At 43.5% G+C, this 27,064-nt stretch overlaps 1 protein-coding gene across 2 annotated transcripts in view; it reads left to right on the forward strand.

Moving 5' to 3' along the window:
* Window positions 1–23,586, forward strand: part of LOC122791616 (beta-1,4-galactosyltransferase 3-like) — a 1,219,943-nt gene extending 1,196,357 nt beyond the window's left edge. For both annotated transcript variants that reach the window (XM_044059417.1, XM_044059416.1), the window contains exon 8: window positions 18,218–23,586. In XM_044059417.1, the coding sequence (XP_043915352.1) occupies window positions 18,218–19,097 (880 nt within the window). In that variant the 3' untranslated portion in view covers window positions 19,098–23,586. The remainder of the gene's footprint in view (window positions 1–18,217) is intronic.
* Window positions 23,587–27,064: the final 3,478 nt, after the last annotated feature.

The following is a 27,064-nucleotide window of genomic DNA, read 5'->3' on the forward strand; positions in this document are numbered from 1 at the left end:
ACTACCACAGCACAGGCCTCTAGCCTTTCCTCCTGTGTTAGACATTGTAGATGATGTGTTTTCGGAGTCTAGTTTGACCCCTGACTCCTTGCCTCCAGCTCCTGTTAAGTCTGACAGATATTACAGGGTTCCTGACTCACACAAATTTCTTTTTAAAAACCCTGCTGCTGACCCAGAAACTATTTCACAGGGTCCCTAGGGAGTTAAGGCCTCTACAGCAAAAAAACCCAACCCCCTCTGACAGGGATTCAAGGGCACTGGATAGATGGGGAAAAAGGTTTACATTTCTGCAACTTTGGCTATAAGGGCCTTAAACTATCAGTTTCATGTGCTCAAGTATCAGCAACATCTCATGGGATTGCTTAAAAAGAAAATTATGTTAAATTGTGAATGTGCTGAAAACAAGGAAATGTAAGATGTTAAGTTGTCTATCTCGCCTTCATTCTTGCTGGATGGGTTCGGAGCCGAACCTCGGTTCCGACTCAGCCACTACTAAAGCTCGAGAGCTAGTTCCACCGGCTCGAGGCTCCCCTATATCCCACAATGCTAGGCGGTAACTACTCAGATCTCGCTTGCCGCTTAGCTGACGAGGTGCTTTGTTCCAACCGGCTCTGCAGGTTAGTGAATTTTCTTAGACTTTTAGTCAACTTAGACCCCTTTAAATTTGTTTTCTAGTATCCCTTACTTAGTTCGATTCCAGTCCCTTTCTTTCGAATCTTTCCCTTTAATCCTTAATTTTTTTCCTCAAAATCCACCTTAGGCCTTAGTCCCCTTTCCCACCCCTCCTAGTATTTGGAGTGAGTGTTTGTGTGGAAACTTTTTTCTTGTTTAAATTGGTGTGTTTGTGTGAGTGATTCCTATCTTTAGAACCATGTCTAAAGAATCTAAGGTCTCAGGCTTTAAGAAGTGTGACTCGTGCTGTCAGAAAATGTCTCTGACAGACGGTCACACTTCTTGTGTCTACTGCCTGGGACCTTTGCACCTGCAGGACTCATGTGCTGATGTCCTTCATGGATGCATCTGCAGTCATAACAGCTGGGTTGTCCTGTCGTCAGGCAGCCCGTCAGTCGGCCGGATTCCAAAGTCCGACGTCATCTCTGTTGGACTTCGGGTATAAAGGCATCAGCCGACGCCATTTTCCCCAGTCTTTCTTGCCGCGTGGCGCCCGAAGCAGAAGCTGTTCGCAAGTGCCGGTCGGTCGGATCCAGAGATTTTTTCTACCGAATACTACTTCGAAGACTTCTAAAGCTAAGTACCCCGTTGGGGACTCTTTCTTGCCTCAGCCGATGTCAGAAAAAGTTAATAATTGTTTAACCTGTGGGAAACAAATACCTCATAAAGATTTCCATTCTTACTGTCTGCCTTGTTTAGGCCCAGCCCACGTAGCAGCCTGTTCGCCTGTGCTTCCTTCAACCGATTTAACGCTTAGGCGTCGGTCGGAGTTTGCAGAACAGTTTTTCGGTTCTGACTTTGCTTACATTATGTCGTCGGAACCTCCGACTACACTTTCTGCCAAAAAACGCAAAGAAAAAGACCGACACTCGCGGTCCGCGGTTTTATCAGTTTCATGTGCTCAAGTATCAGCAACATCTCATGGGATTGCTTAAAAAGAAAATTATGTTAAATTGTGAATGTGCTGAAAACAAGGAAATGTAAGATGTTAAGTTGTCTATCTCGCCTTCATTCTTGCTGGATGGGTTTGGAGCCGAACCTCGGTTCCGACTCAGCCACTACTAAAGCTCGAGAGCTAGTTCCACCGGCTCGAGGCTCCCCTATATCCCACAATGCTGGGCGGTAACTACTCAGATCTCGCTTGCCGCTTAGCTGACGAGGTGCTTTGTTCCAACCGGCTCTGCAGGTTAGTGAATTTTCTTAGACTTTTAGTCAACTTAGACCCCTTTAAATTTGTTTTCTAGTATCCCTTACTTAGTTCGATTCCAGTCCCTTTCTTTCGAATCTTTCCCTTTAATCCTTAATTTTTTTCCTCAAAATCCACCTTAGGCCTTAGTCCCCTTTCCCACCCCTCCTAGTATTTGGAGTGAGTGTTTGTGTGGAAACTTTTTTCTTGTTTAAATTGGTGTGTTTGTGTGAGTGATTCCTATCTTTAGAACCATGTCTAAAGAATCTAAGGTCTCAGGCTTTAAGAAGTGTGACTCGTGCTGTCAGAAAATGTCTCTGACAGACGGTCACACTTCTTGTGTCTACTGCCTGGGACCTTTGCACCTGCAGGACTCATGTGCTGTTTGCCATGGTTTCAGCCCTAGAGTCCTGCAGGAGCGGAAAAATAAGCTCATTTGAAGGGGCTTATTGAAGCCTGAGGGTCCCCCAACTCAGTCTTCGGGGAAACCCTCCAAGCCTTCCAGACCGTCGGCTCCAGTATCTGAGTCGTCTGCTGGGGCTTCGAAGCCTGTTCGGACATCGGCTCCAGCTGGAGCCGATGATTCTCGAACACATGTTCCTACTGTTTCCTCGGCTCCGGCCAGAGCCGAGGTAGACACCGTTGAATCAGCTCCGATTAGGCTATCGGAACCGACTTCCAGAAAGAGGTCTAGATCAACATCTATTGGCTCCGTTCATTTGGCTCCAGCATCGCCATTGTTGTCTGAATGGAGCCATAGATCTCATTCCTCTAGGTCGTCGAGACTTTCAGACCATGACCTACAGAGGGTGGTGAGTCGACTTCTCAAGTCCGAGGCCCTGGCCCAAATGCTTCATAGCCCGACTCAACAGTCTATGGCTATTCCCGTCACTCAGAATGTTCCTCCTCTGACTCTTTTGAGTTCGGAGCTGGGGCTGGTCGGACCCGAGACTGTGGGTGCGTCGGTACAGATTCCTTTGTCTTCGGCGCCGTCGTCTGCTCCGATTTCTTCTTTGGAGGAATCTCGGCGCCGGACTTCCCTTGTCTGCTCCGAGGGGGTGAGTGGCATCGGACCCTTGTCCGACCCCGCTCTCCCTCTCGGTGCTTCGGCTCTGGTGAGTTCGGCTCCGACATCAGCCTCGGAGCCATCACTGTCGGTGCCGGGGGAGGTTTTCAGCTTTTCGGAGCGGAGACCTCTGGCCCTGCCTGACAGGGGTGCCTTCGAGGTCATGAGGAGCGTGTTAGAACCTGGTTCAACCCCACAGTCAGCTCCATCTGCTCCTCCCTCCACGGTGCCTGCGGTGATTTCTTCTCACCCCCTCATCACGGATCGTAGAGAGCCAGCCCCTCAAGTATCCCCAGTGGGTATTTCCTCCTCTTCCGAGGCCTCTCCTGACCCTGTAGGACATCCCCTTAGGAAGAGGCAGTGCAAGAGGAAGCACATTGACTCCCCTGAGTCTGTCACCTCTGACACTGATTTAGAGGATTCTGAGGGTTCCCCTCATTCCCCCTCTGAAGATGTCTCCTTTGTGGACATCCTCGAAATCTTGAAACAGAGGGGGAATTGGCCAGCCCTTAACCCATCAGAGGATGAATCAGTGTATCTTGAGGCGTTTGGCTCTCGCCCTTCCACCTCCTGGGTGTCCCCTCCCTTTGACCCCCTCATGGAAGTGGTGGCAAGGAAGGCTTGGACGGCTCCTGACTCAGTGGAACCCACCCCCAGGAGACCGTCAAAATTCATCACTGCCCCGAAGGATAAAAAATTCTTAGCCAAAGGCGTCTCTGTTGATGCTATGGTGGTGGCTGCGGCCACCAAGAAGGAGCTAGCTGATCCTTCAGTACCTGTCCATCCTCCTAACAAGGAGTCTAGGACCATAGACAGGTACGGTAAGCGGATGTTTTCGTCGGCGACCTTTTCTATGCGCTCGCTGAATTATCTGTGTCATTTCACTCGTCTCCAGAGGGATTTGCTCAAGGAAGCGAGTGAAATGTTAAAGGATCCATCAGCTGTGGGTTTTCAGGATAGGATGAACTCTCAGCTGGCGACCCTCAACTCAATAGTTAACTCCTCCATGCGCCTCCTTTCATACGCGGCGGATGGAGCGAGTAGAGCTGCAGGTACAGGCATGGCCTTACGTCGGGACGCCTCGATGCGGCTATGTAACTTTGCGGACCCTTTCAAGGCATCCTTCACTAACTCCCCGTTTGATTGATGGATCATCCCTCTTTGGTCCTCAAGTGAAGGAAACCCTGACTAGGTGCGAGGTTGAAGGCAAGACTCTCTCTGCCGTGGGAGTCCGTTTTTCTACTCCTTCTAGACCTTACCCCAAAGGTCAGAAAGGGGGAAAGATGTGGTTCCGCAAACAACCACAGGGAGTCTTGCCTGACGCACAGAGTCGGTTCCCCTCTAGAGGCAGAGGGGGGAACAATAATAGATGCCGTCCTAGAGGCAGAGGGGGCCCGCAGAACCAGGGTAGCAGAGAAACTTTCTCTGACAAACCCTTTCAGCACCCCTGAGGGGCTGCCCGGCTGTCCACCTTCAGAGGCAGTCGGGGGAAGATTATCGCTGTACCCAGAAGCCTGGTTTTCCCTTACCAAAGACAAGTGGGTACAGTTGATCATATCCGAGGGCTACAAGATTCCGTTCATTCATATCCCAAGATGACCCAAAAGTTCCCTTCCAGACGTTCCACCCAATCAAAGGGAACACGCAGCGCTAGAAATTTCAAAGCTGCTTTCAAAAAGAGCTATTCAACCAGTTCCAGCAGACCAACAAGGATCCGGAATCTACTCCAAATTCTTTTTGGTGCCAAAGAAAACAGGGGACTGGAGACCCATTTTGGATCTCAGCAACTTGAACAAGTTTGTCAAGAAAACGAAATTTCGGATGGTCACGCTGCAGTCCATTCTGCCCCTTTTGGGGCAGGACAACTGGATGTGCTCTATAGATCTCCAGGATGCGTAATATCACATCAGAATGAACCGACGCTCCAGGAGATTTCTCCGCTTCAGGCTGGGAACCAGTCCTTTCCAGTTCAGGGCCCTGCCCTTTGGTCTCACTACAGCCCCCCGAGTGTTTACCAAATGCATGGCGGTGGTTGCCTCTCATCTGAGACGGCAAGGATTCCAGGTGTTTCCATACTTAGACGACTGGCTCCTAACAGCCCCCACCAAGCATCTTCTCCTTCTTGCCAGAGACTACACCTTACACACATATGTCAAACACTAGGCATCTCCATAAATTACGAAAAGTCTGTCTTGTCGCTTTGTCGTGTTATTACCTTCATAGGCGCAAATCTAGACACAGTCAACATGTCAGCCAGACTCAGAGCAAAGGGTAGCAGACATACACAGACAGGTCTCTCTTGTCTTGCAAAGCAACAAGGTCAAAGTCAGACTGGTCCTGAAAGTCTTAGGAATAATGGGGGCGGCTATCCCTCTCCTCCCTTTAGCCCACTTCCACATGAGAATCTTGCAATGGATGTTCTTCACACAATGGTCATTCCAACGACTTCCAATGTCCCACTCTATTGCGATAACTCAGTCATGCAGGAATCATCTCTCTTGGTGGATCACATCCCCCCAGCTCTACCTAGGAAGACCTTCCGTTCCCTCTCCTCCGGTTGCTACATTGACAACGGACGCCTCCCTGATCGGGTGGGGGGGCATTACCAGGGCAGGACGGTCCAGGGCATGTGGCAGCCTTTCGAGTGCTACTTGCACATAAATGTCCCAGAGATGAGAGCAGTGCTTCTAGCGTTGCAAGCCCTTCAAGACTCTCTTCCCAAGGGAACTATAGCAATTCAGACAGACAACATGTCTGTAGTGTGGTACATCAACAAACAAGGCGGAACCAGATCTTACCCCTTATGTCGAGAAGCACTCAGACTGTGGCAGTGGGCGATTTCTTCTCAGCGATTTCTGTTAGCAACGCATATTCCCGGGAAGTACAATGTGATTGCAGACAAGTTGAGCAGGGCAATTCTCATGCCTCACGAGTGGTCTCTGAAGAATTCATTGTTGGAGGAAGTTTTTCAAAAGTGGGGCCGGCCTTGCTGCGACCTTTTCGCTACTCCCCAAAACAGCAAGTGCGACGATTTCTTAACCCTCTTTCCCCAACAAGGCCACCCCAGCAGAGACGCTCTAGTCCACGATTGGCCCCGGGGACTTCTATATGCCTTTCTACCCTTCCCACTGATATCTCAACTAATTCAGAAAGCCATCACTCTGAAAGCTTCCATGATCCTCATTGCCCCTTACTGGCCTCGACAGGTTTGGTTCCCTTTTCTTCACCGTTATCTGTTGGAGCAACCTTGGCATCTGGACCCAGTTCCAGACCTCTTGGCCCATCAGTCGGGTCAGTTGCACCACTCCCTTCCCTCTCTCCACCTCACAGCGTGGTTACTCCAGTTCCAACTTTAGCCAGGCTTCCTTTAATATCCCACACGGTTCGAGATATTTTGATAGCTTCTCATAAATCTTCCACTCGGAAGATTTATAATAGCAAATGGAAACGTTTTTCCTGTTGGGTAGAGACAAAGAATATAGATCCTTTCACTGCCTCCATTCAATCTATCCTGGATTTTCTAGCCGAACTTTTCCACTCGGGTTCGTCTCAGTCTACCATCAAAGTTCAGTTGGCGGCTGTATCTGACTTTCATGTAGGTGTCTCAGAGTCTTCCATTATGGCTCACAAGCTCTGTAAAGCCTTTCTAAAGGGAGTTTTTCTCCTCAAACCACCTATCAAGGATCCTCCTCCTCAATGGGATCTGAACTTGGTTCTAGCATCTTTAATTCTCCCCCCCTTTGAACCTGCGGCTTCTTGCTCAATGAAGTTGCTATCTTGGAAAACACTTTTCCTGGTAGCTATTACTTCAGCTAGAAGGGTCTCTGAACTCCATGCTCTGTGTAGTCGACCCCCTTATTTATTGTTTCATAAGGATAGGGTATCCTTACGTACTAATCCTTCCTTTCTGCCTAAGGTAGCTTCACCAGCAAATTTGAATCAGACCATTGATCTTCCAGTGTTCTTCCCTAATTATTCAAACAGATCAGAGCAAAAATTACACAGCTTGGACGTTCATCGCCATCTTGGGTACTATTTAGACAGGACCAAACAGTTCAGGAAGTCCGATCAACTGTTTATTTCCTTTGCGGAAGGTAGAATGGGCCTTCCAGTTACTAAAGTGTCTCTCTCTAGATGGCTTACTTCGTTGATTACCTTTGTTTATGAGATCAGACATCAACAGTTGCCATCCAAACCCAGAGCTCATTCAACTAGAGCTTTAGCCACATCTATAGCTTTTCAAGACAGACTGCCTATTGATTCGATTTGTTCTGCAGCTACTTGGGCCTCTCCCCATACCTTCATTTCTCATTACAAGTTGGACTTAGCCTCTAGAGGTCGAGCCAACTTTGGTTCCACTGTTCTCAAGAGTCTGTTCCGATAGGCCACCCGGGACAAGGTGCTAGGGACGCGGTCCCATCCAGCAAGTATGAAGGCGAGATAGACAACTTAACATTTAGAAGTTATGTACCTACCATAACTTTCCATGTTAGTTGTCTTCTTCTCGCCTTCTTTCTTGCGTCCCACCCTCCTTCCCCCAAGCCTGGACAGACCTAGAGGATTGTTTTTTTCTGGTGATTTTCTCATCTTGTTTTCCCACAGCTTGTCCACCTCTATTTCCCTTTGTTAGGTTTAGGATACCTTACCCTCAGGTTTAGAGGTGGATTATTTCTCCAGGTTTTGGAGCTGCCTTTTGTTGCTTGGTCTAGCTATCAAACGAGATCTGAGTAGTTACCGCCTAGCATTGTGGGATATAGGGGAGCCTCGAGCCGGTGGAACTAGCTCTCGAGCTTTAGTAGTGGCTGAGTCGGAGCCGAGGTTCGGCTCCGAACCCATCCAGCAAGAAAGAAGGCAAGAAGAAGACAACTAACATGGAACGTTATGGTAGGTACATAACTTCTAAATTTATTGCATGCAGCTGAACAAGCTGGAAAGCATACTTTGTAATGTGGTTTTGATTCTTTGGAGGCCTCCTGCAGGGCCGCAGTTATGGGTTCTGTAATTAGGAGGCATGCTTGGTTAAAGGAACAAAATCTGCCTGATCATGTTAAGGTTAAATTTCTAGATGCACCTTTACAGCATGATACTTTGTTTGGTGCTAAGGCAGAAGAGGTGTTAAAGAAAATGGAAGACAAAGCTAAATCTGTGCAAACTGTTAAAGAGTTTTTACAAGTACAGCCACCTAGGTTTAGTAGACACTGGCCTACAAAAAATTGTTCCTTTCCTGTGTCAGACAGACCTCAAAGGGGCAAATCCAGACGCCCAAGGTGCAGATCACAGGCGCAAGGTTCTTATAGGTCAAAACAATGGGGTGCTTCTACCTCCAAAGCTGGAGAAGATAAAGCACAAACATACAGAAAGCAGTCCCAATGACTTTCCCCTGCCTGCACCAAGCACTTATCTTCTGGCAGCACCCTTAGGGGGAAAATTAGCACTTTTTGCTCAAAATTGGCACATTATAACCCAGGACAAATGGGTTCTAGATATAGTGTCACAAGGCTACAAATTCCATTTCCATACTCTGCCAAAGGCAAACGGCTGGCCAGATCTGCCAAAAAATCAATGGGCAGAGGCACAAAAACAAGTTTCATCCCTCATGGACATGGGGGCCATTCAGCAAGTACCAGAGCAAGAGTGGGGACAAGGATTTTATTCGAGACTGTTCTTGGTACCCAGAAGGGACAAGGCCTGGAGGCCAATACTGGACCTATCTATTCTGAACACATTCCTGGATATTCCAAAATTCAAAATGTTGACTTTGCAGCAGCTTCTGCCCATGCTGGGCAAGAACACTTGGCTTGTGACTTTAGACCTAAAAGAGGCATACCTGCATGTTCCAATCAGACAATCGTGCAGAAGACACCTCAGATTCAAGGCTGGTTCAATACATTACCAATTCTCTGCACTGCCTTCTGGCTTATCTACTGCGCCCAGGGTCTTTACAAAGTGCCTGGCACCAGTAATTGCATTCTGCAGACAAAGAGGAATACAAATATACCCTTACTTGGACAACTAATTCAAGCAGAGAACAAGGACATTCTTCTTCAACATCTGGCATTTGTGAAAAGACTACTAACATGTCTAGGGTACACAGTCAGTGAAAAGAAATCAAAACTAGTACCCTCTCAAGATATAACATTCCTGGGTGCTAGCTTGAGTACAACTGCCCAGATGGTTTATCTCACGCCAGACAAACAAAGGCAACTGACAACCTATTTCACAATGTTGGCAACAAAGGCCCAGTTATATGCAAGAAAAATTCTGCAGACTTTGCGCTTCATGGCATCCTGCATCCTACTAATTCCATATGCAAGACTGCATATGAGAAAACTTCAATGGTACCTAAAAAGTGTTTAGACTCAACATTGCCACAGCCTGGAAACAATAATTATTCTCATTCCCTGCCTGAAACAAGAGTTTCGATGGTGGGCAAAGGCTTGTCTCCAGAACAAGGGACAGCTATTCACATTACCCCCGCCAGGCAGACACTAACAACTGATGCATCAGATTATGCCTTGGGGGCCTACATGGCAGGAAGATGCATTCAGGGCATATGGACCTCAAACCAAATGCATCTACGTATCAATCAAAAAGAGATGCTAGCTGTTCAAAATGCCCCGACAGCTTTCAAAGACCTACTTCAACCGGGACAACTGCTGATAAATACAGACAACACCACGGTCATGTGGTACATAAACAAGCAGGGGGGGAGGGCACACATTCTTACCCCCTTTGCAGACTAGCTATGACATTGTGGGACACAGCTTTGACTTAGTACATTCGCAGGCACAATTCTTGCCAGGAAAAGAAAATAAGCTGACAGACGAACTAAGCAGAAACCTCATGGATCCCCACGAGTGGCAGCTGGATCCACAAGTCTTCAGCATGATAACAAGGAAATGGGGATGCCCAGATATAGATCTGTTTGCCTCCCCTCACAACTACCAACTAAAATGATTCTGCACAAGGACTTATCGCAGACAAACATGGAAAATGGACACCCTATCTTTCAGCTGGAAAAACCTGTCAGTATATGCCTTCCCTCCACTGCCTCTCCTCCCCAAGGTACTCCTAAAGGTCAGACAGGAGAAACCAAAGATGATACTGATTGCCCCAGACTGGCCCCACCAGTACTGGTAAACAGTCCTAAGGAACTTGTCTCGTTACCCAGCTTGGACCTTACCTCAATTGCCTCCTCTACTGTCCCAGCAAAACAATCAGATCCTGCACAGCCAACTCAGGACATTAAACCTGGCAGCATGGCAGATAATGTAATCATACAAAAAACACCTCTCAGCAAAGCTGTGATGGATGTTATTCTGGAAGCCAGAAGGCCTAGTACAAGAAAGTCTTATGCTGGAAAATGGAAGAGATTCTGTGCTTGGAACCAGGCACAAGGAACTGATGCAACTGTACCAAATATTCCTCAGATTTTGAAATACTTAACTGAGATGCTGGACAAAGGCCTATCCTTTTCATCAATTAAAATTCATGCCTCTGCCATTTCAGCTCATTACAGTACAGAGCCACCAATTTTTTTCTCACCCTTTATTAAAGCAGTACCTCAGAGGAGCCAAAAATGTAAGGCCTCCAATGAGATCACCAATACCTGCATTGGGACCTCAACTATGTCATGGAAAAGCTCACCCTGCCTCTTTTTGAGCCAGCGGCTACTATTGATATAAAGTTTTTATCTTGGAAAACAGCTCTGCTCCTAGCAATTACTTCAGCAAGAAGAATTTCAGAGCTACAGGCTTTCATGGCTGTGGATCCTTTTATCATTTTTTTATCCAGACAGGGTCTCTCTGAGAACAAACCCAACATTTATGCCTAAAGTGGTGTCCAGTGTGGCTCTTAACCAAACTATTCATCTGCCAACTTTTTATCCAAATCCACAGAACAAGGGGGAGAGAATTCTGCACTCTTTGGACGTACACAGACAGCTTAGATTCTACTTGGACAGGACCAAAGCCTTCAGGAAGACAAAGCAATCACTAGTGGCATATGCTGCAGGATCACAAGGAAAGGCTATTTCAAAGCAGACTATCTCAAAGTGGATAGGCTACTGCATTCGTTTATGCTATTCACACCATGACAAGCCAGTGCCTAAGGCCATTAGACCACATTCCACCAGAGCTGCAGCCACTTCAGCAGCTTTTCTCAGGGGAGTTGCAACCAAAGACATTTTAGAGGTGGCTACTTGGAGTTCAGTGCACATTTTTACAAAGCATTACCATCTGCCATTCTACTCTAAATCCAGCGCAGGCTTTGCCACTGAAGTTCTGCAGTGGACTCATACTGCTGTTTAGCTCCAGCCTCCCAACCATAGCTTTGGGACTCTACCCAAATGTAATGACTGCAACAGTGAAACATGAAGAACATAGTACAGTTGTGTACACTTACCATAAGTGTAGATGTTCGAGTGTATTCACTGTTGCAGTCCAGGTTAGCCACCCACCATCCCCCTTTTTTCTATGGATCTTATCTTTCCTTCTCTGGTTTATACAACCTATGTGGTGTATTTACTTGTAGATGAAGGTAAAAATTATCTTGGTGCATTTATTATTTTATATGTATACAATTTGGCTACCCTTTTAAGGGGCACCTGACATCTGGGGCAAAAAAAACTGAAGAAAATCGTGTTGGCCACTTCTTTTATACCCCTGATGACCTGACGTCAGGGAGGGGGCGACAGCAGCCGACGTCGGACCCAAGACTTTGGAATTCAGGCCAGCTGAGGGCAACCTGCCAGTAGGATTACCCAAATGTAATGACTGCAACAATGAATACACTCGAACATCTACATTTATGGTAAGTGTACACAACTGTACTGTTCAGTTACTTACCCTGCCACTCTTGTGTATTTTAGGCTACTGTAAATGAAAACCCTTGATAACTGGACCACATGCCACAGCTTTTGTGAACCTCAGGAGTGATCTCCGCGTGGATTCAGTATAATTTCCAGAAAAATATAAGGAATTTGAAGTTTACAACCTCTTACTGTCATGTGTTTTTAACTGAATTTTTACTATGAGTATTAATCTGGGGCCCTACAATTAATATTTTGTCAATTTAATGTTGCTTGTTAATTTACATATATATTGTCCTTGCATTATGTCAGTTAGTTGTACTTGGTGGTCAGCTGTTTTCTGAACTTGTGCTGTTTGTGCATATTTGGCCTAGGTCATAACTTTTAAAAAGGTTTGTTTCACCATTACCTGTACCATCGAGCTGCCAAGGATTATCATAGAGATATAGAACTTTTAAGTAAGGTTTAGGGTTTTATTTTTATAGCTCTCACTCAGGACTGTAACTTTAATAGTTAGTAGGTTGAGGTACACCTCCACATTCTTATTGCACTGTATAATTATAGTAGCATGTTGTATGACACATGGAAAAGTATTTTCTTAAATAAGAAATTATGGTTTCAGACTGCAATCTTTTTTTTTCAGTCTTTACCAGCTGATGTTCATCGTGTTTCACTGCTGCAGTCATTACAATTGGGTTATCCTGCCATCAGGCGGTCCCGCAGTCGGCCAGAGTTCCAAAGTCTTGGTCTGGCGTCGGTTGCTGTCGCCTCTTCCCTGACGTCAGTGCGCCAGGGGTATGTAAGATGCAGCCGACGCCGTTTTCTTCAGTCTTTCTTGCCACGCGGTGCCCGAAGCAAAAGCAGTTCGCAAGTGCCGGTCGGCCGACTCCTGAGATTTTCGAATTCGAATTTCAGAACTGAAGTCTTCAATAAAGCTAAGTACCCCGTTGGGGAAAATTTTTCTTGCCTCAGACCGATGTCAGTAAAAGTTAATAATTGTATTTCTTGTGGGAAGCAAATACCTCATAAGGATTTTCATTCTTACTGTATTCCATGTCTAGGCCCTGACCACGACGTCACTAGTTGTCAGTTTTGTGCTAGATTTAACAAACGCATTATTAAACGTCGGTTTGATTTTGCTTTGCATTACTTTGGCCGAAGGTTCAATTATACAATGCCGTCGGAACAACCGACGACTGGAATTCACAAAAAACGCAAAGACAAGGATAAGGACAGGCATCCGAGGTCCAAAACCGACGACGAAGCCTCTTCTAGGCCAGTCGCCTGTTCGCCGGTTCTCAGTGAGGCACTTTCGCAGCCCCTGACACCCGCTACCTCAGAGCCACAGGCCGCCTCCGACTCCCACATGGAGACTACTAGGCCTCTGGAAACTCAAGGTATTGGGCCTAAGGAAACTAACCCCTCAGATGGGTCCAGAGCCGCTGAGCAGGCACCGGCTTCTGAGGGTGTTTTCAGACCTTCATAGCTTACCTTCAAAACAACAACCAAGTCTAAAACACCATTAAAGACAAAGAAACACGTACAGCACTCTCCTGGACAGGCCTCCATGCCTAAGAAACAGATGCTCAAAATGGCCGAAGACCTAATCACTCTGATCAGGGGTTCCCATCCCCCTCCTGATAAAAAGCCTAGGCAGGATACAGACTATGACTCTTCGGATCAGGTTTCCATTTCCTCTGACTCCTCTTCAGACCAGGGATACTCTATACCCCCCTATGAGGACTCTGATACTGAAGAATCCAGTCTTTCAGCCTCTCCTCCTGAGGATTACTCTTTTGGGGAAACTTTACATACCATGAGGGAACATTTCCACTGGGAGAGCCAGGATTACTCAGAATCCACGAAATGGCTCAGAGATTTTCTTTTATTGCCTCAGCACAGGCCCCTTGCTATTCCACCTGTGTTAGATATTGTGGATGATGTGTTCTCTGAATCTAGTTTAACCCCTGATTCTTTGCCCCCAGCTCCAGCCAAGCCAGACAGGTACTACAGAGTTCCCTGACTCTCACAAATTTCTCTATAAAATCCCTGCTGCTGACCCAGAAACTATTTCCCAAGGTCCCAAAGGCTAAAGGCTTCCACTGCTAAAAATCCAGTCCCCTCTGGCAGGGATTCTAGAGCATTGGATAGATGGGGGAAGAAAGTTTACACTTCTGCAACTTTAGCAGTAAGGGCTTTAAATTGCCAGTTCCACATGCTTAAATACCAACGATATTTAATGTCTCTGTTAAAACAGAAAATGCCTACAAGCCTAGAAGGTCCTGATTATAAGGAAATGCAGGATTTATTGCATGCAGCTGAACAAGTGGGGAAACATACTCTGCAATGTGGTTTTGATTCATTAGAGGCGTCTTGTAGAGCCGCAGTTACAGGATCTGTGATTCGAAGACATGCTTGGTTGAAAGAACAAACTTTACCTGACCATGTTAAGGCAAAATTATTGGATGCTCCTTTACAGCATGATATATATGCAAACAGTGAAGGATTTCTTACAGGTACAGCCACCTAGATTTAGCAGAAATTGGCCTAAAAAAAATTGGTCCTTTCCAGTGTCAGACAGACCACAAAGAGGCAGATACAGACGCCAAAGAGGCAGATCTCAGCCCCAAGGCTCTTGCAGACCACGACAGTGGGGGTGCTTCAACCCCAAAAGGAGGAGAAGACAAGTCACGACCTTATAGGAAACAGTCCCAATGACTTCCCCTTCCAAATGCCAAGCATTTACCTTTTGGAAGCTCCCTTAGGGGAAAAACTAGCACTTTTTTTCTCAAAATTGGCATATAATCACCCAAGACAAATGGGTACTGAATATTGTGTCTCAAGGTTACAGGTTCCACTTTCACACTCTACCAAGGCCAAAAGGAATGCCAGACCTGCCACAAAATCAATGGGCAGAGGCACAAAAACAAATTACAGCCCTCATGGACATGAGAGCTATTCAAAAAGTGCCACAACAGGAAGAAGGACAAGGATTTTACTCAAGACTTTTCTTGGTCCCCAGAAAGGACTAAGCCTGGAGACCCATACTGGACCTATCTTTTCTAAATACTTACCTGGATGTTCCGAAATTCAGAATGTTGACTCTACAGCAACTTCTTCCCATGCTGGGCAAGAAGGCTTGGCTTGTTACTTTGGACCTCAAAGAGGCATACCTGCATATCCCAATCAGACAAAATTGCAGAAGATACCTCAGATTCATAGCTGGCACAATGCATTACCAATTCTCTGCACTGCCCTTTGGCTTGTCTACTGCGCCCAGGGTTTTCACAAAATGCCTGGCACCAGTAATTGCATTTTGCAGACAAAAAAGAATTCAAATATATCCCTACTTGGACGACTGCCTTATTCGAGCAGAGAGCAAGGACATCCTACTAACTCATCTGGCGCATGTAAAAAGATTACTAATGGGCCTAGGATACACTATAAATAAAAAGAAGTCAAAACTAGTGCCTTCACAAGAGATAATATTCCTGGGTGAAAGCTTAAATACAACTGGCCAGATGGCTTATCTCACGCCAGACAAGCAAAGACAACTGACTCAGTACTTTCAGTTCATGGCAACATAAACCCAACTCCCTGCAAGAAAAATTCTGCAGGCTTTGGGATTCATGGCATCCTGCATACTACTAATACCATATGCCAGACTGCATATGAGGAAGTTACAGTGGTATCTAAAACGTGTTTGGACTCAACACTGTCACAGTTTGGAAGCAATAATACTACTTATTCCCTGCCTACAACAGGAGTTTCGATGGTGGGCACAGGCATGTCACCACAACAAGGGACAGCCTTTCACTTTACCCACAGCCAGGCAGACACTAACAACAGATGCATCGGATTACGCCTGGCTAGCACATATGGAAGGAAAATGTGTTCAGGGCAAGTGGGCCGCAGACCAAATGCATCAATCAAAAAGAGATGCTAGCTGTACAAAATGCCCTAACAGCTTTCAAGGACCTTCTGCATCCAGGACAACTATTACTAAAGATGGAGAATACCACAGTTATGTGGTACATAAACAAGCAAGGGGGCACACACTCCTACCCCCCTCTGCAGACAAGCCATGACTTTGTGGAATACAGCACTGACTTATCAAGTTCATCTGCAAGCACAATTTCTGCCAGGAAAGAAAAATACTCTGGCAGACGACTTAAGCAGAAACATCATGGATCCTCACGAGTGGAAATTAAACCCACAAGTATTCAGCATAATAACTCAGAAATGGGGGTGCCCAGACATAGATCTCTTTGCCTCCCCTCTGAACTGCCAACTGCAGAAATTCTGCACAAGGACTTTCCACACACAAGCATGGAAAGTGGACGCTCTTTCATTCAGCTGGAAAACACTAAAAGTTTATGCCTTCCCACCACTGCCTCTCCTTTCAAAGGTACTCCTAAAAGCCAGACTAGAGAGGCCAAAAATGATCCTTATTGCCCCGGAATGGCCACGCCAGCACTGGTACCCAATCTTAAAGAACTTGGCTCAAGGCTCAGCATGGATTTTACCTCAAATACCTCATCTTCTGACTCAGCAAAACAATCGAATCCTGCACAGCCAGCTCAAAACCTTAAATCTGGCGGCATGGCGGATCACTTAGCCAAGCAGTCAACAACTCTCTCTAAAGCTGTTATGAGTGTCATTTTGGAGGCCAGGAGGCCCAGCACCAGGAAATCTTATTCAGAAAAATGGAAGAGATTCTGCACCTGGAACCAGGCTCAAGGCATTGACCCTCTTGTTCCAAATATTCCTCAGATACTACTTTACCTAACTGAGATGCTGGACAACGGCCTATCCTTTTCATCTATTAAGATCCACGCCTCTGCCATTTCTGCTCATTACGACACGGATCCTCCTATTTACTCTCATCTTTACGAAGACAATACGTCAGAGGGGCTAAAAACATAAGACCGCCCCAGAGAGCACCAACACCAACTTGGGACCTCAACTTTGTCTTGGAAAAACTTACTTTACCACCTTTTGAGCCAGCCAATTCAGCAGAACTGAAATTTTTGTCATGGAAAACTGCTGTACTTCTGGCAATAACCTCAGCACGAAGAGTCTGAGTTACAGGCACTAATGGCAGTGGAACCTTTCATCATTTTTCATCAAGACAGGGTTTCTTTAAGAACAAACCCTACATTTATGCCAAAGATGGTATCCAGTGTGGCTCTTAACCAAACTATTCACTTGCCAACATTTTATCCAAATCCCCAGAATAAAGGGGAGAGACTTCTGCACTCATTGGACATACACAGCCAGTTACGCTTCTACTTGGACAAAACAAAAGCTTTCAGGAAAACTGAGCAACTGTTTGTAGCATATGCTGCAGGATCTCAGGGAAAAGGCTTTTTCAAAGCAGACCATTTCAAAGTGGATTGGACACTGTATCCATTTCTGCTACACACAGCATGGAAAAACTGTACCTAACAACATTAGGCCACATTCTACCAGGGCAACAGCCACTTCAGCAGCCTACCTTAGAGGAGTACCTACCAAGGATATTATGGAAGCTGCAACTTGAGTTCAGTGCACACCTTTGCCAAGCATTACCACTTGCCTCTTTACTCTAAATCCAGAGCTGGCTTTGCCACTGCAGTGCTGCAGGGCCTCATAGCCACCCCGAATCCTTTATAGACCCAGCCATCCAATCTCAGCTTTGGGATTCAACCCAAGTGCAGTGACTGCAGCAGTGAAACACGAACATAGTACAGTTTTGTACCTACCATAAATGTAGATGTTTGAGTGTATTCACTGCTGCAGTCCAGGTTACCCTCCCTCCATCCCCACTTTCTTAGCTGGGACCTATCTATACCTTTCTAACCTATACAACCTATGTGGTGTATTTGCTTGTAACTGAAGGTATTGTTTTTATTTTTTATGCATGTTTTATTAGCAATATGTATTGCCTACCTATTTGGGGGCACCTGACATCTGGGGCAAGAAAAACTGAAGAAAATGGCGTCGGCTGCATCTTTTATACCCCTGGTGCTCTGATGTCAGGGAAGAGGCGACAGCAACTGATGCCGGACCAAGACTTTGGAACTCTGGCCGACAGCGGGACCGCCTGACGGCAGGATAACCCAAATGTAATGACTGCAGCAGTGAATACACTCGAACATCTACATTTATGGTAGGTACAAAACTGTACTTTACATATATTACAGTTTAGGAAAGCTTTACTAGACAGTGTGATTTTCTCATTAGAAGATGAAAAGATAACTTCATTGTCTAGTACTATTTGCGCCACCTTGTATTCATACCATAGTTTGTCCATTTCTTTACACATACAAGTCTGTTGAGCCAGCACCTCTGTAATACAATAATTTGCACTAATGTGTAGGGGGAGTCCACACACTATTCTGTCCTGTGCACAAATATAAAGCAATATATCTCTATTATCTTTATGCACTCTTATTTACTGATGTATTCGCTGACTTTGATTTTATTTCATTTTTTTCTACAGATTTAACCTTCTGGTCCGGACCCGTCAGATGTGGTCCCAAGATGGTATGAATTCAGTTTCATACACCATGCTTTCCAAAGTAGTAGAAGCACTGTATACCAACATCACTGTGGATATTGGTACAGATCCCAGAAAAGTAAACCACAGTCAAAATGTAGCTCAGCAAAAACAGATTGCGGAATCTGCTGCAGGTGAGGTGGCTGAGAATGGTCCAGCAAAAAGTGAACAAGGAGGACCAGATGAGCTACCGGATTTTAAGACCCCTGATATGATGAACTGGGAAGAACTTCGAGAGAAAGCCCTATCCTGGGAAACAGAGGAGTTAAATTCTGTAGCTGTGGAAGACAATTTGGCAAAAAACAAAGCGGAAACTGTCATTGTTGCTATTGCTACAAATAAATCTGTTTCTAATACAGCTTTACCAAAGTCACCAGCCAGGCTGCAAAGTCATTTGCTGAAAAAGGGTTTGCTAGTTACCCAAGCAGCTGCTGCTGCTGGCAAGTTTTTGGGTCCTGCACAAAGGATGGATTCAAGAAATGTAGCCATGCAGCAAAGCCTTTCCCAAGGAGGTGAAAGAGGCATAAAGGTGCAGTCTGAGGCACTAAGGAAGGCTGATTCTGCAATACTGCAGAAGGATGAAGAAAGTAGAACTATTATTGCCAGATCCAGAATTGAACAGATCCAGCCTGTTAAGGAGGTACCTGTCAGGGAGGTGAAGCAAGAATCACCTGCTGAGCATAAATCAGGAGATGCAAAGGTCAGGGCTTCTGTGCTGAGAGACAACCAGGCTAAGGGAGGAGCAATATTACCACAAGGAACCAATGAAAGAAGACATGTTCTGAGTAGGGACATTAAAAGAAAGCTTTTGTTGAACTCTTAAGAGCGAAGAACAACACAGTGGTTTGGGTAGAAATCAGACAAAGAAAATTATTTGCAACACTATGTAATTGTTGCTTGAAGGTCTGCAGCATTCGTCTTGGGGGAGTGGAGGTAATAGTGCTCTGAACCCTTATTTGTGCCGTCACATTTGAAGGTGAGAGTAGTCTGTAGTCTCATTTGGAGTCTTATTTATTCCATAAGTAACACACTGTTGTTATGTTGCTGCGCAGACTTTGTTGGAGCTTATGTCATAGTCTCTTTTGTCAGCTTCATAGTTTAGATGAAACACCAGTAAGTTTCACTGCCTTGCACTTAGTGAGTGCTAAGATAGATTCTGACTACTCTGTAACCCTGAATTGGATTAAGCAAGTAATATGGGGACTGTATGAACTCATTTTAGTGAACCAAGTTCTAACTTCACGAAGATGGCATTTTGTCCATCACAGTAATATTATAGTTCTGGGTAGTTTATAAACTGGATCTGCAGTATGTGTAAGTGTAGCAGTCATTTTAAAAATATCCCCTCCCCAGAAGCACTACATTTTCAGTCTCTTTGTGCACACTGCTTACAGTTTTAGAACATTATTATATGCAAGTTGATCTTGCTGTTAATAGCTTGGATTGATATGAATGCTTTCTGTGCAGAGTGGTGTGGGGATAGAACTGTTTACACCATATATTTTTGTGAAAGTCAGAAGACAAATTTTGCTGCTATGCCTGTGGTCTTGTGTGACTTCTTGGTTAATGAGAACTACAGAATGAAAGTGTGCCACTAAGACCAGTTGTATGTGCAAGAGTCATCTCATCAGCCCTTGCACATGGAATTCCTTTGTATTGTGCTATAGGCATTTCTGTAGTATTCTGCACAGGTGATATCACTGCTGCTGTCTCTGAGTTTCAACTGCATTGTGTCATAGTTCATGAGCTGCTTTCTTTTAAGTAGGACAGTTGTATTTGATTGGTAGTATTGAGGACATAGCAGCAGCTGTTTCTTAATGGTACGATTATTGTTACACTAAAAGATTGTGTGTGAATATGTATTATATGCACAAAATGGGCTGATTCTCAAGGTTTTTGTAATCTGTATTCAAACTCTGCTTTGAATGTTGTTCCTGGTACACAGGTGGTACATCCTTTGTAGCAACCCCCTGTTGTATGTGTAATTTATTAGCTGGAAGTGTACCAGCTGTGTGCCATTAGAAATATTGGTACCTTTAGCACAGCAGTACAGCACTGGCCCAGAGTCACTGTTAATATTAAACTGCTGATCTGAAGGTGATCACCATTTACTTGAAAGAAAATAATGTGTCTGAGATGGGGCTGTATTTAAAAATAATGTGTTGTGGTAGCTGCTCAAAAAAGAAATGTGGTCCTTTCATACATTAGTCTGTGAACCCTGGATCAGATCTTATACAGATGAGTTTAATATTGTTTTTTATCTTCATAACCTTATGTTTGTCTCAAAGTTTCACAACAGCAATTATTAATTACTTCCTGGCTCAAGCCCTCAAGACTCTCAGTATACTTGTTTTTTTCACTAATGCCTTTTTTAGTATCACTGAATTTCAAAAGTGACAGCATGTGCCCTTAGTTTCTTCGAGCTCTTTCCAAATCAAGGAGGAGTCATTTCCTGCTTTTTTGTTCACCGTCACTAGTAGGTTATAAATATTCAATGTTTTCTTTTAGTTTGTAATACTTAAGCTTCTGATTAACAGCTTCACAAAAATATTTATATGCAAACTGTGACCAAGTGGCACAAAATGTTCTTTTTGGGCTAGAGATAAAACCTTGTATCTAGTGTATGCACACAGCCAGATATTTTTTTGTGAATTTACATTTTCTTTGTGCCTCATGGTTCATAGATAAGTTCTAAGGCTAGCTGCCCTTGAGGGCCATTTTAAGCCTAGCCAATTTCCCTTTGTGCTCAAATTAACCTATCCCATTTGTTTAGAGATTGGCCTTATCCATCCCATGGTCGATAATTATGTATTTTTCCTAATGAGAGTAACTGGGATCAGACCATAGATAATTTAAAGGGACACGTGCATTTGATAAAGGATTTAGAAGGTGCCTGTATCCATTAGTAGTACAGGGGGCAGTCCTGGAGTATATTTTCTGTTCCCTATCCATAGATATAAGTTGCGCTTGAATATAGACAGGGATGAACTTTGCTTTGTGTGGATAAAGAATCTAGTCCAGAACAGTGGTATCCTTGCAAGATGTACCCGTCCCTCAAACCATTCTGTTGATGTTGCAGAAGAGGTTTGTATCTGTAGACCGAGTATTTCTTACTTGCTGACATGCAGTAAATCCATCAGTAATGGGTCAAAGAATGCCTTGTATGTCAGACACAGAATTACTTCTTCGCAGTCTGTAGGATACCGAGTATAGTGAGATGTCTTTTTAGCATATTCATGCATTAAAAATCATGTTGCAATCTTGTCAGTTTGCTTGCTCTTGCTATCCACATTTTACTTCACAGCCGTTAGTGTTCATAAAAAGTACTGTGCATGTGAGACCACCATGGTATAATCTTTCATCTGTATGAATTCCAAGTATACTAAGAAAGTTCACTTCAGAACTTTACTGACAAGGCCGTGCCTTTGTGGTATAGAATTCTGCCTGATAGCAATGACGTAATCTAGAAGACTAGAAATACAGGCATTCATTTTCAACAAGCCGTATAGCTTCTCAACAACACAGTTTCTTTAAAAGCCAGTTCCAATTTTGTGACAGATGTTATTTCTCTTCCATACTTAGTGTTTCCTAAAAACAGAAGAATAAGGGGAAAAAGATGGACAGTGTGCTAGGCATCTTAGCACTTTAGATTTTCTATCGGGGCAGTTATTTTTACTTAAATCAAGCAGGACTTGTCCCATCATGAAACAGATCTTTATCCCAGGTAGTTCAGCAGTTGCATATTTCCTGATAAGACATTATCATCAATGCCCATTTTCTACATTGGGTCAGGGTGTTGCATCAGCTGTTGCCATCTCTCTCAATTCATTGCCGTTTTCATGCCTTCTTCAAAATTCATGCCTAACTGCCACAGATCTTCTCTCACACAATGAAGCCATCTCTTTGGTGGAAACCCTTGTTTCCTCTTGCCTGCTTCCTGTCTGTCCCAAATCCTCTTCTGCTTTCCTGCAAATGCGGCTGAACCATCGTAGTGTGTTCTCTTTGACCTTTCAAAGACAATGTGACAATTCCCTTGAGGGATGTTTATGCCTTATTACCTTAGATTATTGTGTGCTTCTCAAATTTTCTTCAAAAATGTTTTAAGTTGTAAGATTTTTAAAGTAATTATTTGGGAAGGAATGAACAACTTTATTAAACATGATCAACCAAATTGTGTTTCTGGACATAAAGGGTTTTGTCTGAGCTATTCTGAATTGACTACTTTGATGTTTTCCACCTCCTTGACTATGTTTTGGGCACTGCTACAGTATGTTACTGATTGTTGCAGTACTCCTTGAAGCACAGTAGCATAGCTGAGTGAGATACTTTGCTCAATGATTTATCTTTTAGAGGATTGCAGCACGTGCACCCCCCCCCCCAAAAAAAAAAAAATTCTGTACAAATCTCTCACTAGTGCATAACTTGATTTGTGTTCTCATCTGTGCAACCCTTCTAAAAAAAGGAGCTTTGCTACAAGAAATGCAGCAGCATGAATCTGAAGAGTGTCTGGTGTGCAAGACTGACAAAAGTTCTGGATCAGAGCTGTGGATGCTTGAGGAAAAATTTGAGACCAAAAGAGGAAATAATACCCGCGTTACTGACTACTGCATTACGCTTTCAGAACACCATTAAAATGGATATGCACAATTATACTAATGATGTTTCAAATTATACAGTTACCTTCAAGTGATACGACATTGAAAGAAACACCATGCAGCTTGAGGGTTGGGACATATTGCTTGTTTTTTGAAGGAGTATAGCTCCCCCTATAATTCTCTACTTGTACAGTTTTAAACAGCTCTCAGAGATTGCTGCCTTTTGTAATCTCAGACTAAAAGGTTTGCTTTTAGCAAAAATGCCATTTTAATACTGTTAAAAGTTGTTTCTGAAACTACAAATTCAGTGAATTGTGTATCAAATTGTAATATTGTTTTCAACCTTCGAAACTAGGTTTTTGATGTAAATTACTGTTTTGCAGTTTAACCTCTTTTAATGAAAACTTAGTCTTGTATTACTGAGGTAAAACGGTAGAGTGTGTGTGTGTGTGTGTTTAATATGTATAAATATATGCACGCACACACAGGCCATGTAGTACGTGTTTACCTGTATAGTATGCATATGTGTTTGAAGGAATTACACTGAGTTTAATCCCAAACTGTCTGCTGGCGGGTTCCAGCACTGGTAGTAGTAAGCAAGAGGTAGAGGGAAAGTCATTAAATAGAAATACTGCTGATATTATCAGTAAAGTAAAAGGGAGGAAGTGAACTTGGGATTCTTTTTTCCCACCTTTTTATTTTTTAACAGCACACACACACACACACACACACACACACACACACACACACACACACACACACACACACACACACACACACACACACACACACTCTCTCTCTCTCTCTCATTTCCAAAAGTGAAGGATAAACTTCATTACCTTACTGAAAACAACAGAACTTCAGATTTAGTTTGCCTGACACATTCTGAATGAACATTTTGTTTGTGTATTTGTTTTTTTCCTCAAAATTCTGACACAGGCTATAGTTTATTATACCTGGGCTAAGTAAATTATTTCAAACATACTGTGTGGTATAATGAAGTCATTCTTTCTCTCACAGCTTATTTGAGTCCCATGTTCTGATTGATGTAGTTTTAATAATGGAAATAACTCAATTTAGTTTGCCTTCAGAGTTTCAACTTGCATTCCTTGTGAGATGAAGAAGTATTATACCAAGATTCGGCAATCCTGGGTGAATTGTTATTACTGTTAGAACATGAACTACTATTTAGAGCAAGTTTCTTTATCCTTATGTCTGCACTTAGCCTTATCCCCCGACCCCCATAGTCTGTCTATTAGCCCTTGACCATGACCAGTGTAGCCCAGGCATGTCTCAGTGGGTTGGGGATCTTGCCCCTGGGAGAGGAATTTGAAATTAATTTTGTTGGCAAGGAGCAAGACAGTTGGAGTGCAAGCAGGAATCTAGACTTTCGTATTAGCATTAGCGGAGAATTTTTTTTGAAATGTTCCCCTTGCATTCAAAGTTCATTGTGCTGACAAGTAATACACCACAGTGCAGCTCTGTGCTGTGGGTTCCCCAGCACTGGCCTTTCACTTAAGAGTCACCTTGTCATTCTTTGCTCTCCTTGACAGCTGCTGAATTCCCTTTTCTTCCTGAGCTATCCATTGGTCTGTAACAATGGCCACTCCAGTGTCAAGGATAGTCACATCTGTTCCCCTCATCAATGAAGTAAGGAAAGAAAGACAGACACTGGACATTTGATTAAACTGCCCCAAACCAAACCTTCAGGTGCTTGTCAAAACCTTCTCACCTGGAACAGGCCGTGTACATCCAAGCATGTCTTTTATGCAGTAAAGCAGCTCAGTCTTTAAAATTGATGGCTTATAGGTATAAGGTTTGATCATAGCTCTGATTTTAGGTTGTGTAGAGTTTGCATGTTTGCCTCCGGTCCTTGTTTTTTTTTTTTTTTGTTTGTTTTTTTTACAACAGCAACTGGGTATTCCATTTTCTGTATTATTCCAAAATATGCTTGCTGAATTAACTGCTTTAGCCTTTGTATTTCTTTTTCTGTCTATATATTTGTGTAAGCATACTGTGTTAATATATAATGTATCCTTGCAGGACAGGTCATGGCAGCAAGTAATTCACAGTGCTCCCATTTCACATATCTGGTTAACAAGTAAAGTCAGCTTTTTACTGGCATAATATATGAACTTTATCACACACAGGCTTCCTATTGGTAAGTGGTATGTATATGCACTCCCTTGTACAGGTTCTGAGTACTCTGAATGTAGTTTGTCTTGTGTAAAAGAGTGATATAACTTTCACATGGTTATTTGCAGTAGATATTTAGGCAGGACTGTTTCTTCCAGCAGCTTGTTCTTTCAAAATGTGTCAGGCAAACTAAATCTTTTTTAGTATCATGGCATGTTATGAGAACAAGTTTCTTGTGTGTTTTCTGGTTCTTCCCTACCAGTGAAACAGAGATCTCAGATCCAGCTTTGAAGGTAGTTTCCTTACACTGTCACTTCATTTTCTTGTAGGACAAAAGTGATTTTTCACTTTGTCTTCTCAGCTTCATTGTCCATTCAGTTGAATAGGTCAGACTTTTTTTCTGGGGGGGGGTATATATTCTCCATGCTGGCAGCTGCCCATGATTTTTAAAATACAACTAAACTATTATGTATAATTGGTGTTTACTACTTCTACTTGTTGGCATACCTCTCAATCTTTTAGCACACAAAATCTGGACAAAGCCTATAATAATGTGGGAACAAAAGCCCAAAAATAGGGACAGATTTTAAGTGTTGCTTTTACAACCATAGAAAGTTGCTAGAATTATGGGATTTGTGTTAACATTAATTTGCAGTAGCATACAAAGTGTGAAACTTAAATGTATGTCATTATTTAGTGACTTCCGTCCTCAGTGATTTGACAGAAAACCAAAAATTTTATGAGGAACAGACCAAAAATATGAGAAATTCTGGACAGATGAGAGGTATGCTTGTTAGCCTGAGCATGAGACAAGCATTAGGATTGATCTACTTCATATACATTAGGAAGGAAGGAAATCTTTTCATAAAAGATAACTGCCGCTAGGGAACGTCTTTACTAGTAGGTTCTGCCAGGGCTAGACTGGCCATCTCTAAATCTGTCAGTCTCTTTTCCACGTGCACTGCCTCTGTTCCTTGCATTCTGATTGCCAAAATGATTATATTTAAAACTGCAGTACATTTTAATTTTAATTTGGTATATTTTGCAAGTCTGAAGAGGGAAGATGTTTGTTAGTAGGTTTCCACCTCATCAGTTACTGTAGTAATCTGTATTTTATTTTAAAGCATTGTGGGAGTTCTTTGGGATGGGACATTTTGTATGGATGGCTGCAAGGATGCAGTTTATCACTTTAGTAGTATGACCTTTTCTGTTTGACAGCTTTTATAGAGGTTTTTTCTGTGTTTTATATCCTTTAATAAAAACTATATTTTTAAATTGAACGGACCATTTTCTGCTCTAGAAGTGTGGGATAAGAGCCTGGTATGTGTAAACAAATCTTACACTTCAGAAACAGTGTTAAAGAAAAATAAAAAGTCATAGTTATGTTGTACTTTGAAAACCCAAAAAACTTAAAACTATTAAGTCTGCACCTCGTGAAGTGAAACAAATTTAAACATGCCACAAAGAGATTAGTTCAAACAGGAGAGCAGTTCTTTCTTAACAGCACTACATAAGTGCTTTCATTCATTGAATGTATAAATCCTCAGACCAATGGTATGTTTTTTGTAAACAATTTTGTTGTTGTTGTGTCTTTCGGCTTTTCCCAGTTAGGGGTCACCACAGGCGGCACTCCAGTCCGCTGATGATTGGTAGTTGATTTTTACGTGCCGAGTTACCAGCCCTGACGCACAACCTTCAATGAAGGGTACATCCATTCACGCATGTCTCCACGCAGAAGACGCTCTAGCTGAAAATCGAACCCGACAGTGTGAGGCGACAATGCTACCGCAGCACCACCACCACCACGGGTACTTTTTCAACAATTTAGTAAAAACTGAAAACTTGTGATTAATTCATAAGCATTTTATTGGTCAAACAGCTTGTGGTAGCAAATACAGGCACACTCATTTCAACCAGGAAACATGAATGCATCAAACCTTAGTCGCTAGGGTGACTTATGTCTTTCTAATGTTTTAAAGTCACCTCACATTGATGTTGTCATAAATGTCATCTGGCACATGAAATTCAAAACCCTTGAAAATACGTAACACCGTCCACT

The sequence above is a fragment of the Protopterus annectens genome, chromosome 17.part0 (genome assembly GCF_019279795.1).
Source record: "Protopterus annectens isolate FY-2018-M chromosome 17.part0, PAN1.0, whole genome shotgun sequence".
NCBI lineage: Eukaryota > Metazoa > Chordata > Ceratodontiformes > Protopteridae > Protopterus > Protopterus annectens.